General features: G+C 35.8%; 1 protein-coding gene across 2 annotated transcripts; it reads left to right on the plus strand.

Moving 5' to 3' along the window:
* Positions 1 to 223: 223 nt before the first annotated feature.
* LOC149018862 (short-chain dehydrogenase TIC 32, chloroplastic-like) lies at positions 224 to 4,989 on the plus strand. 2 transcript variants are annotated; one of them, XM_089152991.1, is made up of 8 exons: positions 224 to 451; positions 533 to 783; positions 2,501 to 2,580; positions 2,671 to 2,830; positions 2,908 to 2,986; positions 3,123 to 3,207; positions 3,305 to 3,354; positions 3,837 to 4,989. In XM_089152991.1, the coding sequence occupies exons 1-8, from the start codon at positions 413 to 415 to the stop codon at positions 4,011 to 4,013; spliced, it is 921 nt and encodes a 306-aa protein (XP_089009117.1). In that variant the 5' UTR covers positions 224 to 412; the 3' UTR covers positions 4,014 to 4,989. The 2 variants fall into 2 exon arrangements, with proteins under 2 accessions (XP_089009117.1, XP_089009116.1); XM_089152990.1 differs by having other exon boundaries at positions 552 to 783; positions 3,837 to 4,983.
* Positions 4,990 to 16,716: the final 11,727 nt, after the last annotated feature.

Consider the following 16,716-nt stretch of genomic DNA (forward strand, 5'->3'; position numbering starts at 1 on the left):
ACAGGGATATAGTAATAATAAAATCAAAGTATAGAAGACCAATAATAATTATTCCACTAAATAATATAAAAATTAAAAAAATTAAGAACATAATAAAAAAATTTAAAAATTCGGGGCGCCCGGCCACTTAGTGGGTCCGCCCCTGATTGCTTGGCCACATCCATAAGCGAGCTTATCTGAAGTGAAAAAAGAAAGCTCTTTGCTTATCTCCTTTCAACGACAACAAGGTAGTGGGCTAGTGGCTCTGGGTCCTGTGTCGTCTACCTTTGCTCCTTCCTCAAAAAACATTAGAATATTTATTATCTGAAAAGGGAAATCAAGGATAGAGCATCGATGGGTCTCTGGGACTGGTTTTCCAAAGCACCAACAGCTTCAGGCTTTGGTTTCTCATCCACTGCCGAGCAGGTCACTGATGGAATTGATGCAACCGGCCTCACTGCAATCGTTACAGGTGCTCTCTCTCTCTCTCTCTCTCTCGCTCTCTTTCTCTCTGTTTCTTTACTGTTTTGTTTCGCTAATCTCCTGCAACTAGTTTTCATTTTTGGTGGCAGGAGCAACCAGTGGAATTGGGAAAGAGACAGCAAGAGTATTGGCTCTGAGGGGTGCCAAAGTTATTATTCCAGCACGAAATTTAGAGAGTGGTTTGAAGGTTAAGGAAGTTCTTCTCAAAGAGCAACCAAACGCGAAGTTGGAAGTCATGGAAATGGACTTGGCGTCTATCAAGTCTGTAACTTCCTTTGCTCGCTCCTTCAATTCCTCACATCGACGCTTGAATATACTCGTGTAAGCAAAAACCACCACACATCAAATATTTTTATTTTAGGATAATTACAGTTGCCTTCCTATAATGCATCTAAATTACAATCTTATCCCTGCATTTCTTTCCAATTACTTATTAGATTCAATACTTTTAGGTAAGTAGGCCAATACTAATTTTATAAATACAAGATTTAATATATATATACTTTTGCTATAATACAAGAAGGCGTCAATAATTATCCCTTGTATTTTTCTTTTATTGAATATCAATTTATTTTGAAATCCCTAAAGCAGAAGAAATTCAAGCTAGGCACATGTGGACACACAAAGAACCCGACTCTTGAGAATCCGGATCAGCGACCCCGGACAAGGAGCACTTTGTGCTCCCGGACACCTCCCTTGCTTAACACGTGTCTCTGAAAAAAATAACAAATTATGTTTTAACATTCCGTTTTCTATCCTGTTTCCTTCACGATTTTAAAACGTCACTTGTTTTTCTTATTTTAAAACTTATTTTTACCGTTTACTAATTTGGTTTCCGTTAAAATGCAAACTTTTTGTTCAGCTTCTTCTTCTCCGTCTCTCCTTCTCTCTTCATCTCTTTATGGCTGAAAACCCAGCAGTGAAGGAACCCATATTTTTGTCCCCATCTACTACTTCTTATCTCTCTTCTCATGGCTGAGAACCGAAGCACCAGCGAAAAAACCCATCTTCCAGTTTCCATCTCCATCTCCTTCTTTGGCTGAAAATCAAACCATTTACTTCTTCTCTGTCATCTCTTTTCATGGCTAAGAACCAAAGCAGTAGCCAAAAATCTATCTTTCCATCTCCATCTCCTTCTCTCTTCATGCCTGAAAACCAAACTAGCAGTGACTGAGTCGTGCTTTCATCTCCATCTACTTTTTCTCTGTCTTCTCTTTTCATGGTCGAGAACCGAAGTAGCAATGAAGAACTAGGAAACGACCACTCTCTCTTCTGCTGTACCATTTCCCTGGCCTGATGCTCAGCTGACCCTCTCTCTATTGATTGAAAATCACCCTATTGCTCATTTGGGAAGGTAAGGTCTCTCTGTTTCAATATAACGAATTTCTTTGCATAAATAAAAGCTTTGATAAGGTCTCCATGGTCAACAAAACTTAAAACTGATTTTCTAACCCTGTACAAGTAGAATTAAAGTATGCAAATATAAAGGATTATATATACTATTATTAACGATGGTTTCATGCAGAAAATAAATAGAAGTAACAGAAACCGGATAGAAGAAGAAGAAAAAACAGAGATTTTCACTGTTGGTTTGGCTTTCAACGAAGAGATGAAGAGAGGAGAGATGGAGGAGAAGAAGCTTAAACGAATGCGAGAAACCAAATTAGTAAATGGTAAAAAAACGTTAATTGATGTTTTAAAATTGTGACGTTTTTTTCAAAGTGCTCCCTGTTGGGGTTGCTGATCCGGATTCACTCCTGGAAAAAAAGTTATTAAGTGATGAATTTCTTTGATTTCTATTTTCAAATTTTTTTTTTACTCGCATCTTGATTACATCTTCAAAAGAGCTTTGTAATAGTACGGAAGCCCATGAATTAAAACTACTAAGAAGCAATTATGTGAGACATTAAAGCCTCTAAACGACTCTGCCTGGAGGATCTCTACTAGATCAGCTGGGGGATTATGAAAGAACTCCATCTCTCCCGCGAACCAAGCTGAAGTTTCGCTTCTGTTCTCATTAATTTTCTTAATTTGACAGTAATAATGCAGCAATAATGGGTTGCCCTTTTCAACTCTCTGTAGATGGAGTAGAGTTGCAGTTTGCTACCAATCACCTTGGTACGTAAGAGATACACATATATGGATTGCATGCATGCATGTTGAGATATATATCCAGTGACCTGGGTGGTTTGTTGTCTTTACTTTCAGGGCATTTCCTTCTAACAAAACTCTTGCTAGACAAGCTTAAAGCTACATCAAAATCAACTAAGGTTGAAGGAAGAATTATCAATGTGTCATCTTCAGCTCATAGATATCCAAAGAGTGCTTCATACCTAATTGGTTTGGACAAGATAAATGACCCATCTACGTATGTAATGATCTTTCGTCTTCTACAAAACTCTAGTTTGCTTCTTAATTCATTGGTTGAATGAGGCATGAACACAGGTACACTCCTTTTGATGCTTATGGTCGATCGAAGCTCGCGAACATACTACATGCTAATGAGTTAGCCAAGCAATTGCAGGTAATAAGGCATCATAGGATCAATTCAATCAAATTTGAAAATTTACTAATATATATCATGATTTCTTGTCTTTCGTCTTCATCTTAAACTTATTATTAGCTCACTAATTAATTGAATGATCGAGAATGTGAATTAGGAAGAAGGAGCTAATGTGACTACGAATTCTCTCCATCCAGGACTTATTCCTACCAATATAACTCGATATTCGAATTTTATGAAAGGTAACTAAACATATATGCTAAGATTGTTCTTCTTTTCATACAAAGAATTTTGAATTCCATGCTTATTGTACTTATAACATATCTTGTTCTCTTGCAGCCATTCCCATAGCAGTTTTATTGAAGCCATTTGTGAAAAGCATAGAACAGGTATGTAGTGTTTCTATCATGATCTTTTTAAGGACCCATTTGAAAACCCATTGGAAAGTTTCTGGATTTCTTGCTTTAAGAAGAAAAAAAATGATAAAGTTTTTTGTTTCAGGTGATTTTTAAAACATAAATTAAAATTTACGTAAGTTTTTTATTCAAAAAATGATTTTGATGCAATTTTTGCGTCTATTTCTCAAAGCAAAAGATTGGTGCGGGCTAGGTGAAACAATTTAGGTATGGGAATCTATGGAATTTGGTATTCTAAACATAAGAACTTTGTTAAGACCCTACTTATATTGTTTTTGTTTCCAGAATCAAGTTTCGTTAAACGCCTATAAAAATATTTCTACTTCAAAAAACATTCAAACTTGTTTCTATCGAAACAGAAACTCTTAATGGGTTATCAAACGGGTCTTTAGTAATTTTAAAAATATTTAGTTGATTTGTGGCACTAAAGTTGGGAGTTGAACACAATCTTCTAGGGTGCATCAACAACGTGTTATGTAGCTCTTCATCCCAACTTGAAAGGCGTTACTGGAAAATACTTTGCTGACTGTAATGAAACGCAACCTTCTTCTAAAGCTCTAGACAAGGATTTGGGTAAACAATTATGGGACTTCAGTCAAGATTTACTTAACAACCTTCACAAACGCAAGTAGTTGCTAATAGGGTTTGGAACCAAAAGAACCATTACTCCAACCCCCCCCCCTTTTGTAATTTGTGTTGCATAAATATCATTGATTAATCTTCATATTTGGATGTTGATATTTGTGTGTATAAATTTGCAAAAAGAGCCTAGCTTCAATGCCCACACATGATTCAGGAAATGATTGCTCTACTTACATGAAAGGTGTGAATATTTCAGTACATCGAACCTCACACACTAATATCAATTTCTAAAATGAAACCAAAATGGAGCTTTGTCAGGAAATGGATGAAATTTGGATGAGGCTAAGTCCGACGTCAAACCTCGCCATTGAATTAGGCGTTGAATTGATTACCTTATGGGACATTTAGAGCTTCAATCCACACAAGTTCCAGAATTTGAAGAGCTTCGACTCTGAACAAGAACTTGAACCTTGTTGGCAAGAGATGCATAAAACAACTCTTTTGTGATAGGTAGCAAGACCATATTAGAATCTGTTAATATTAGTGGGTGGGTCCCACTAAAATTTGCGCCACAGGTGGCGGCAAGATGGTTATGTAGTCTAAGATGACAACTCTATTTAATTGAGTTTAAAGAGGACTCTAATATCCCCTCCCTAAGATGAGTCTAAGGAAAACCCTAATTAAGGAATTAGGGTTGAGGGAAAACATTATAAATGAGGGATGGAAAACCAAAGAAAAACACATGATTTAGAATACTCTCCCATGCTCTATGAATTCTCCAAGCTAATCCTGAACCTCCATCATTGTGGTTCGTCGATTTGGAAGCGTGGAAATAATCTATAGAGTCCACAAGCTGAAAGAAGAGAAATGGAACGCAAAGAGGCACCTCCCATGTCTAAATCCATTGCAGAAAACCACTAAGGTAAATGATCTAAAACTATTCCTTTCATTGATTAAGTTTAACAAAATCAATTATTATATTTAATCGTGCAATTTTATTATCGACGGTGTCAAGGATATTCAAAATTCAAATTTCCAAAACATAGAAATTCAATATTCTAATTAAAATATGAACTTCTACCCAAAAAAAATTAAAATATGAATTTGATTTGAGTCCCCCAACAAATTCAAAATTTTGAATATCCTTGACAAACAGCAATGACCTTGTAGGATCTATGATGCTCTAATCAGCGATTAACACTAGATTTTAGACCAAGAAGGCAAAGATCTGCAAACCCCATTATTTATTCATTGATAATTTGATAATCTAATTATATTTCCCTGTTTATAGGCATATAGATCAACAAACATAAGCACAAGTGCATACGCTTAAGGGAGGAGTAGGTGACTTTTCACAATAACCCTGGCCGTGCTTGTTTTTGTACTTCTCCGAGCACTTTTGTTCGCACTGAGCTCCAGTAAATTTTTTATTGCATTCTCCCAGGTTTTCAAAGCAAAGTGCCTCTGTTTTAGGCACCATCTTGTCAACTACAAAAATTCACAAGCATTAGAAATTAGGGTTTTGAAGATAAAGAAACACAGATGATGAAAAAAATAATATATCATGATCTCCAGTGGAAGAATAAAGTCAAAAACAAACCTGAGAAGATTATCGGTAAGGCAAGAATGTAAATAGTCATATGGAGCTTCGCCATTCTAGCAATCTATTGTGATTTGTCTTCAAAAATCTTACCAAAATGAAGATCAACCTACGTTGATAGCTTAAGAACCAGAACATATCTCTTTTGAACTTCCCTCATTGTTTTGGAGACTGAATCTTTTACCCACACTTTTTTTGGAGTCCGGATTTTCTACCCCCTTCTTCATTCTATCCTTTCACCACACATTCAAGAGATCCTCTTTTTATGCACTGAAAAGATGACTATCATAAGTAAACCTTATTCCTAAATGTGTAGTGTTTCTTTTCTTTGTTGAAAATCCTTCTGTTCACACCACCATTGTTCCTCAAATCTCAGCCATAAATCAATCATTGCAATTGTATCTAATTGAGCATTGATCATCACAATTGAAACCCAAAAAGGGAAAGGTTATAAGTTTCAATTTGCTTCCAAGGATTGTGCCCTATAATTACATGAATTAACAGAATTGGGATCCTTTGCCCTCTAGGGTAGAGGATAATCATATCTTGACACTCCATCTATGGGTGTAAATGGATAACTGACATCCACTTCCGAATTCACATCTGTATCTATTTAGAAATATCCAAATCGGTTTGATTACTAATAGAATGCGGATATGATAATACCATTTTTGATCTATTATTATCCATCCAATAAAATTATCCGATTAAGTTACTTATTTGGATTATTTATAAATTTTTTACTAGAGATATGTGAATTTTTTTAGATTTTCTACTAAAATAAATACCAAAATTGTTAAATTCTTAAATTTCAAACCTAACCCTGGCAATAAAATGGTAAAGGTATCAACATGTAGTCAAAAAAATTGTATTTGATCTATATTTATACCTATTTAAAAGAATCTACTTGAGAAAATAACTATTTGATTATGATCCAATCTAACTGAATCCATCCAAAACCTATTGGGATAATATCCAAATCCGTCAAAATATAATAGGATTAGATGGGACTCCTTTGAATAAATGGTGGTAGAGGAGCTGGGGTAGGCTAATTGGATTCGAATTAACATAACAACTCTTTTATCTTACCCAAGAAGATGTTAGCCCTGAAAAAATAGGACCCATGAAGGTCTGAGTGATGGGCAAGGGCTTCCTTCCACTAATGTATCAACTCCATTGGCATTTGAAGCATTGGGATTCTCTACACATGTACAAGGGGTAAAAGATTGTTTTCCTATCATATCCCTTTCGCCACATATTTAGGATGGGATGTTATCATGCTCTACCTTGTCAGTGCTCAGAAGTAGACCTTTCTTTTAAATATGTGACAGAAAAATATGTAGGGAACACAATTCATGAGTAGAAGATTTAGAGTCACATTTGAATTTCTTCTCTTATGAGGTAAATTATAGGAAAGGAAGAAAATGAAGGGAATTTGTGTGTGAAATTCAATAAGTAAAAAATCACCCAATTAATCTTTTGATTTCCTAAACTTATTTTCTTTTTCTTTCAGTATATTATCATTCATTCTTGCATTGAAATGGCAAACAAGGTATGGAGCATATCACATATTGGATTCAATCACTAAAATATTTTGTAATAAAAGCCACGAAACTTAGAGCTTGAAAAGATACCCATTGGAGAAAGGAATAAGAAACAAACCTGAGAAGAAAATGAGCAAGGCAAGAATGCAGAAGGTCATATGGTGCTTCGCCATTCTGTCTTTTAGAATTCTAGCTAAACTGAAGGTGAACCAGAAAATAGATCTAATTGGAATTTATAGAGGACTCGAAGGTGGTTACATGCCAGATTTTGACACGTAATTGTACAATATTTAATAATCATATTGAAATCCAGATTAATAACACTCTGTATTATCTCCTAAAATCCCTCCCCTACATGCATCCGGAACTGATTGTCTCTTTCGTCAGTAAATCTTGTTTATCCTTTTCCTTTTCCTTACCTTGATATTTCCTTGAATAGCATATGAATTCAGAAAATGGTTCATGAATATTCTAACTATATCAATTCCTAAAATAAGCAAACCTTGATGAATGAGTAAATTTGGAAAATAAATAATAGTGCGATTAATTATTTAAGGGTTGTATGGTAAGGTTTTTGTGTCATTACTTGTTTTAGATAAGAAACAATTCTTCGTGTTTTTATGTGTTTTTACCTTTTCCTATTGGTTTTAGATGCTAAAATTATATACCATTATACAAGGAGAAGAACATTTCAATAACAAAAAGTGAACGAAACATGAAAGAAACTTTGAGATTTTAGTGTCAAAATAAAAGGTTATGTGATTACCAAAAAAAGAAAATTAGAAAATTATGTTTTGATGAATAAAACAAGAATGCCCTCTACTTTTTCAAGGAAGATTTTTTTTTTTAAATGAAAAAACACAAGAATCAAAATGGATTACGTAGACATGTATTTGGTAGTTTCTGTTCTCAAAGAAAAGAAGAAAAAAAACCAACTCAAGGGGTAATATTCTTTATTTGGAATACAAAGGTAATATTAGAAATAGATACATAAAAATTATTTGAGACTAATACTACTAATAATCAGAGGTTTAATTGATAAAGTAGATAATTCAGGGGTGACATTAATATTATGGGATAATATTATAAGATAACTCACAAGGTGACACTGAAAATCTCCCTTTTATTTTTCTTAGACGTGTTTGAGTTTAAAGGAGGATAACAAGTGAATTTGATTACAATAAATAATGAGTGATCACTTAATCCCATAATGATGAAAACAATAATACAATTGATATATAATTTAAACATAAGGATTATAAGCATAATAGATAAAATGTCAGGTCCAACCCAATCCATGGGCGATATAACTCCAGTTACCACCTTCCCGTCAAAGGGAGAATAATGTGCTATTCTAATGCTTCTCAACCATACAATAGTGTGGACAGTGGCGAGAGCCAAGTAGGGACCGAGGAGGGCCATGCCCCCGCCCCCGGATTTTTGAAATTTTGAAAATGCCTACATATTTTCCTAATTTTTCTCACTTTAAGTGTGAAATACCACTATTTGGCTCCCCTCCAAAAATTAAAAATAAAAATTTAAGATATAGATGATGGGTACAAATGTCATTCTTAATCATAATCAAATGGTTATCATTAAACCCCTAGTTTTAAGGAATAAATGGTTAAATTATAATTAAAAACTAACTCACAATCCATGAATTTCTCCATATATTCTCTATCATATTTTCATTCCTATTTAATAATCCATGAATCTCATTTTTTATTCCTAATTTCTCTCTTTTTTTTTCTTTCTCTCACATGTCTCACAAAATATTGGAGTTAGCAGACATTGGAATTTTTCAAAATCTTCTACACAGTTATCAGTATTCACTGTCTCTTTCTCAAATTATTCCTCTCTCTCTGTCACGCTCACAATTTTTTTAGTATTCATTTCATAAAGTATAATTTTATCTTTTTATTTCGTTGTTCTTTCTTTCTCCTAAAATTTGATTCTACTAATAGCAATTTGAATCTTGTTAGAATTCAGCCATTGATTTTATCAGATCTAATCATAATCATTGATTTCTTTTTAATCCTTAAACTTTTTCTTAAATTTTCATTCCTATTATTGGAAATTCAATTCTCGCTTAGAATTTCAGCTTAATTTACCTAAATTTTTAATGTAGGCCCCACACGTCAAAATATAATAAAATTTTATGAGATGGGACCCACCGTGGGTCCCACATTGGCCCAGGTATATTTGGGCCCCTCCCATGTTCAATCCTGGCTCCGCGCCTGAGTGTGGATCCTATTAAAAGTCATACCTATGACTAATTTTATTAATGCTTATGGGTGAGTCCATCATTATCGTGTGGATGTGGACATGAAGGGGATCCATAATCGAAGTTTTCATGCCCACTACCCTGCTGCTCATGGGATTTTTATTTGCGGCAGCAGCTGGCGGCGGCTGTTGCCGACGATGAGGATTTTGCTACATATATCTAAAGCAACCTAACGGTGAGGGATTAGAAAGGTAGGGTTTAATTGTAAATATAATTTTTTATTTTTACATTCAAGGGTTTTGAAAGTTAACAAATTTACAAAATAAAACCCTTCGTATACCTGAATCCCTTCTCTCTTTTTGCTTTGGCTGGAGACTAGATGTCTCAGGTTGGATTATTCAAAAATCGACATTCTCCGGCAGCAAACAATAACTCTCAATGAAGCTTTACTCGAATACCGACAACGACTTAAATCATCCGGCAACCTTACCTTTTCTTTTGCTCTTTCATCATTTCCCAATCTTTAGTCATGAATGAAGAGGCAAAAATCAAGAGAGAGGAAAGAAAAGGGCAAGAAGCTTTAGGTGTGAAAATAACAGCAACAGAAGAGTGTTTTGAGGAGCTATCCTCTTCACTAGGTAGAAGATCAAGTCAATGACGATGACGATGATTCCCTTTCAACTAAAGGTATGGTCAATGTACTTTGATGGAGTGAAGGGAAGGTTATGATCTGGAAGAAATTCAAGAATACGGTTGCTTACAAAATTGTGACTCACTCTTCTTACAAAATTTCTGCTTTTCCCCTTATATTTAGTTTCCCTTTTTCTTTTTCTTGGGTCGCCGGTTTCAACTCTGAAGATGTTGTAAGGAATATTTGAATTAAAATTTCTTCCTCCACCCTCAGTGAATAACTCTTCCATAAGTTTCATGTACTTAAGCTTTCCATACATTGATGGATTATTTTCCTTGAAATCATTTCTGATTTGCTTGAACTTTGTTACAACAAACATGGTTGATGGGTTCAATTACGTTATGTGCTGATTTTTTTTCTGCTTTTTTTCCCTCGGAAGAATGGTTGGTCATTTGTGTCAGAATTGTAGGGTTTCTAGTTTCCTAAGATGAACAGAAGATGCTTATGCATTTTCTTGCAAAAGGGAAGATAAAGTTGCCGGATGATTTCAATCACTATCGGTATTTGAGACATCTAATCTCCGACTAGGGCGAAAGGAGGGAAGGATTCGGGTATGCTGAGGGGCTTATTTTGTAAATTTGTTAACTTTAAAATCCTTGAATGTAAAAATACAAAATTATATTTACAATTAAACCCCACCTTCCTAATCCCACACCGTTAGATTGCTTTAGGTATATGTGGCAAAATCCTCATCGTCGGCAGCCAGCCGCAAATAAAAATCCCTGCTCATGACCCATGACCCATGGAAGACCTTTTATGAACAAACCAGACCCTAGAAACTCTCGATTTTGCTTGGCAGCAGTGCTTACATGGCACTGCTCCAAGCAGCGAACGGTCAAGATTAAAAATTGGACCTTTGATTAAATCGTGATCGTACATTTTACTCATGCGCAAAAAAATGATTTTAAGTGAAAACAGACTCGGTTTGGTTTGCACGATTCACAACGAACCATTACAAAACCAAATCCCTATTAAAAAAAAAAAAAAAAAAAAATAAATCAGAGTCGTCTTCTTCCTACGAACTGTTCATCCCATCACAAGGATGATTGCGTGATACAAGTGGGTTTCAAGAATTGGATTTTATTTGATTGGAGAAGAAGAAGAAAATGATGATGACTGATGGGTATGTAATGTTTATCTGTGCAAATAAGGCATTAATCGTATCATGATGTGGTGAGAGTGTCCAAAATGCAGAAATTTCTTGACATTAGTGGAGTGCAGACCTACGTGATCATCAATGCAGAGTAATGTTTCTCAACAAGAGGCCTCAATGCAAGATTGTTAAAGAAGGTTCACACACAGGGGCAGAACCAGGATTCAATAGTGGGGGGCCGAATAATAAAAGTTCAGATTGGAAAAGCACCAATGCTTTTTCGCCACACATATTGTGTGGACCCTTATAAGACCCATTAGGGTCCCACCTATGAATTATTTTATTATAATAAGAAATACGCCTTCATATATTTTGTGGGGCCCACATACGGGGCGGAACCAAGAATTCAATAGTGGGGGGCCGAATAATAAAAGTTCAGATTGGGAAAGCACCAATGCTTTTTCGCTACACATATTGTGTGGGCCCTTATAAGACCCATTAGCGTCCCACCTATGAATTATTTTGTTATATTAAGAAATATGCCTACATATATTTTGTGGGGTCCACATATATTTGACAAAAATAGATAAATTATTAATAATGGTATTTTTTTCAACAAGATATAGGTAAATTAAAGCATCAGTTAAAAGAAAATATACATGTCTTTAACCCTAAAAAATTTGCAAAAAAAAAAAGAAAAAGGTAAAAGATGCAAACCAATGGTAGTTATAGTTACCATACAATTGTAGACATTTTATTTACAATATAAAATCAAATAATAAAAATTGCAAAAGAAATACAAAAACAAAGAATATAAAATCAAATAAAGAACAACATAAAAAATAAGTAAAAGAGAATAAATACATAAATTGAAAAAGAGAAAGAGAACCTAATTGTGTAGAAGATTTTTCCCCAAATTTTTCTTGATCCGCACTTATAGATTAACTAAAAAGAAAGAAACTGAAGAGAATAAATAGGAAGAAAAGAGGAGATATGAGAGAATAAATAGGGATTGAGGAGTTAATTTCCATTAGAAATGACATTTTGAATATTTAATAATATAATTTTTTCAAAAATTTTCCTTAACCTACTTTTATAGAAGGAGAATATATAGGAAGAAAAGATGTGAGAGAGAAGAGAGAGGAGAATTAATCGGAATTGGGGAGTTAGTTTCCATTAAAAATGACATTTTGAATATTTAATAATAAAATTTTTTCAAAAATTCCCTTAACCCACGTTTATAGAAGGAGAATAAATAGAAAGAAAAGACGTGAGAGAGAAGAGAGAGGATAATAAATAGGGATTGAGGATTTATTTTTTAAATAGGAATGACATTTATATCCATTATTTTACCTTTAAAATTTGTTTTCAAATTTGGAGGGCCAAATAGTGATATTTTACATATGAAAAGAAAAAAAACTGGAAAAATAAAAAAAAAATAATATAAAAAATGAAAAAGCTAACCAAATAAAAAAAAAATTTAAAAATCCGGGTGCCATGGCCCCCGGCCCCTTAGTGGGTCCGCCCCTGCTTGCAGTGAGTGGCAAACATATTACTGAGAAGGGTCTTTCAACATCACGGTTATGCTTCCCTGAGGTCTTTCGGTTCACATCAGTAAGATCCAACACAGCGTGGCTTATGCTGAAAACCATCTGCATGCAATAAACTTATGTGCTAAGAGAGACGATCTTTTTATTAGATCTATTCTTGCCTCAAATCTGAATCGATGCATGGATGCAAAGTGGCTTCAGTTGCTTCTTCTCCTCACGACTGTCGGTCAAACCTATTGTATTTCGTCAAATTAGTATAGGTTCATCACTTATGGACATCTCTTCCTGTGTGTTAATGATGGAAGGCACAACATCAGTTTACGTTTTACTGCTATATTTCTTATCTGTCATTTGAAATACACGTGGAAATCACAACAGCAGCAGCAGGTATGCCTTTTCATATCTTTTATTCAAAACAACCCAAACCCAGCAGGAGCCCTTTCTCCCCCAAACTTTTTTTTTTTGGGAGGAAACCAAACTATATTATAGAGAAAAACCACCATTACAACCTATAGACAATACATCAAACAACAGAAACCAATTTAAGTGAGGAGGCGGGCGCTGAGTATAAAGAAAGGCTTCCTGAGTTGAAGCACCTTCTTTCGCCAAAGCATCCGCAACCATATTGGCTTCCCTATATATATGATTGAAGGATATATACTGGAATTCAGATGACATTTTCTGTATGTCTGTAATGAGGGGAAAGAGCTTCCATGGCACCTCCGGGATTTGCTTTTTCAGAATAGCAATTAAAGCACGATTATCACTTTCCATATCCACCTGCGTTAAGAAAAATTCTTTAGCCCAAATCATTGCTTGTCGCATGGCCATCGCTTCAGTAATAAGAACATCTTGACATTGCATTCCCTGCCCAAAAGCAAAGATCATCTTTCCGTTGTGATCGCGAGCGATGCCTCCAAACCCCGCCTTGTGAGATTCTTTAAAGACCGATCCATCAACATTGATCTTTATAATAGGATAAATGGGGGTGATCCATTTGATCACTGCAAAATTGGGCTTAACTGCAATGCTCTCCTGCATATGTAATGAATAAAACTGAAGACTTTTCCAAATCATAAAACTGCGGGTTTCCACCTGTGGATGAGTATCTGATTTCAAAAGAGCTGTATAGGATTTCCATATGAGCCAGAGTATAAGCAGTGTGTCCCTAATTTTCCTGTTCTGTGTTCCGAAAGACAGCATCTGTATAACCTTGTCAGTAATTGAAGCCCCTATAGTCATTTCTGAACAATGAAGATCATTCCAGATTTGTTTAGAATAAGGACATAACCGGAGAATGTGGTCCACTGATGAGTCATGATATCCACATAAGAGACACTGAGTAGGACAAGGAATTCCTCGAGCTGCAAGCAGAGATGCAGTGGGCAGTTTTTGATGCAACAATTTCCACAGAAAATGTATTGATCGGGGATGGATAGGAAGTCTCCACAGATTGCGCCAAACCGTTGGATTTGGATAATTCAAGTACTGAACATTAAGAGAGTTGAGAGCTAACCTGTAGGCCGATTTAACATTAAACAGCCCAGAAGTAGTCCATCGCCTTATAACTCGATCTGGAATAGGAATTCGTGGTAATGGAATATTCAGGATTTTATCCACAGTACTATTAGGCCACCAGGAAACAAGAAGCTGTCGATCCCAAATCTTCAATCGGGGATGGATGAATTGTGCTACAGTGTTTGGGCCATTTGTCGCAAAAGGAAAACAACCCAAGTCCAATGGATGATCAGGTATCCAATTAGAAGTCCAAGGGTGTGTTTGGTCTCCAGTACCAATTTGCTTAAGTATGCCCTGTTTGAGAAGATCTCGGCCTTTCAAAATGGATCGCCAACCCCAAGAATCCGTTGGATGTGAGGGTACGTCCAGGAAAGAGTGATATTTACAGAGTGAGTCATTATGCGACCCATAAGGAGTCCGGATGGATAAGAACCCAGCCTGAGGGAAGAGCGGGTTTGAAGGGTAGATTGGAATGTTAAGACCCCATGAGCCTTGGGGTTGGGATAGATGTCCAACCATGATGAATGTTCGCTCCATTGGACCAAAAAATGATGATCCCTTAAATCTTTAATTAGGGGAATGAAAACAAGACATAAAGTGATTGGGCATGGGAATGGTGGCTTAAGAAGAACCTTTGGGATAAGATAAGAGTTTGGCCTTAGCCCGAACTTTATTAACTCTATCTAATAGAGTATGACAATGTTTTTCTTTAACCGCAGAGAAGAGAGGGATTCCCAAAAAATACAGCCTCCGATGAGGTGTGATATGGAAACAGAGAAGGTCACGTCATTGCTGATGATGTGCTTGGGGTAATGAGCTCTAGTTTTGTGGAAATTGAGTTCTTGACGAATGGGAATAAGTTTGAATGATTTTGCCAAAAGTGGAGCTCTGTTTGTAGGACCAAAAAAAAGTCAGAAAGGTAAATGAGATAATGCAAGAGATAATGAATGGGAAGACGGGGAAAGAACCAGATGTGATGTTAAAGTTAGCACATAAAATAAATAAGTAAGGGATAGTGGGCCCGTAAGTCCTGAGGGCAAGATATGGCCTCAGATCCATTAATAAGGGGAATAAGAAACAGTTGAACACAAAACATAACAATAAGGAAACCCATAGGGAGCACTTGTTTAAGAAAACCCATTCCAATCTATCATAGGCTTGCTCATATCCAAAAGCAAAGACCTTCTACGCTTTGTATGATGATGGATTTTGGACATGATTTCGTGAGCAATTAGAATATTATCCGATATAGGCTTAACAAATCCATTTTGTTGAAATGAAACCAATTAAGGGATGATGGATTTCAGTTATTGACCAAGAGTTTGGATATAATCTGTAGCTGAATTGCATAAACTAATTGGTCTATAGTCCGAACGCCTTTGGTGAATCATTCTTTGGAATGAGAGTAATGAATGTAGCATTATGAGAGAGCGAGAATGAACTGAGTTATAGAATTGATGTACCATAGTGAATGTGGGTTTAAGACCAAGCAGATAAAAAGTGAAAACCACGGGTCAGGGATTTCAACCGAGAGAAAGATCTTGATCTCCTCGTAGAAAATGGATGCATTAGAGAAGTCTTGTCAACATGGACGGACGATTGGCAATGGGTGAAACATAAGCCGAAAGGGGTTGAGCGGATGAATAGATAGCCTTAAAATACCCTTCAAAAGCATGGGTAAGGGCTTTGTGTAGACAACTCCATGTGTTTAATTGCGAATCTATTTCAGCGGACGAGTAGTTTGATGGAAAAACGGTATTCTATCACCCTTCATCAGCCAAGAGATATGAGCTTGCTCCATTATGGCTTGTTGATTTAAGTTGCTTCAATAGGGCTAATCTCCTTTTCTGATATACGGGATTCGTTCTGAAACCAAGGAGGGATTCATGGAGGATATAGATTTCTCAAGCCTCCTCTTAACTTCAAATTTTTACTATTGCTTGTTCCATGTTCTAAGAGCGAGGACAACTTTGATAACTAGGACAACATAGGAATGAGAACCATGGAAAGGAAAAGCCCAATATTGGTGTAATAAATCAAGATACGAGTTTTCTTGAAGAAAAAGTTCAAATCGAAAGGGAACTTGCTTAGATGGAAATTTATCTATATGAAGAATAAGGGCCTTATGATCTGAATGAGAGACCAATAAATGTTGAACATGAGCTGAAATAGGAGCACCCAATGCAAGGGATCAAGACGCCTCAATGCGATGTGAACCTTGTTGTTTATTCGACCATGTGAATTTGGGCCTGTAAAAGGGATAGATATCAAACCAAATTCATTGGCAAAACTCGGAAAGGAGCAAAGAAGAAGGTTAAAGGCCTCCCCCTTGGCGATCGAATATCGAGATAAGCATTCAATCGAGAATCCATGGTTTATCAATAAAAGAGCAAATTTGAAAGAGTTTGCCATTGATAATGTTGCACGGATGGGATAGGGCTCAAAAAACGAAGTGAAGTACCACATATGGAATCTAAAATAAGAAGATGAACACACGAAGAAAAACACTACATTCACATGAGGATAAGCCAAC

The sequence above is a fragment of the Hakea prostrata genome, chromosome 4, assembly GCF_041222555.1.
Source record: "Hakea prostrata isolate BN-2017 chromosome 4, UWA_Hpros_2, whole genome shotgun sequence".
Classification (NCBI taxonomy): Eukaryota; Viridiplantae; Streptophyta; class Magnoliopsida; order Proteales; family Proteaceae; genus Hakea; species Hakea prostrata.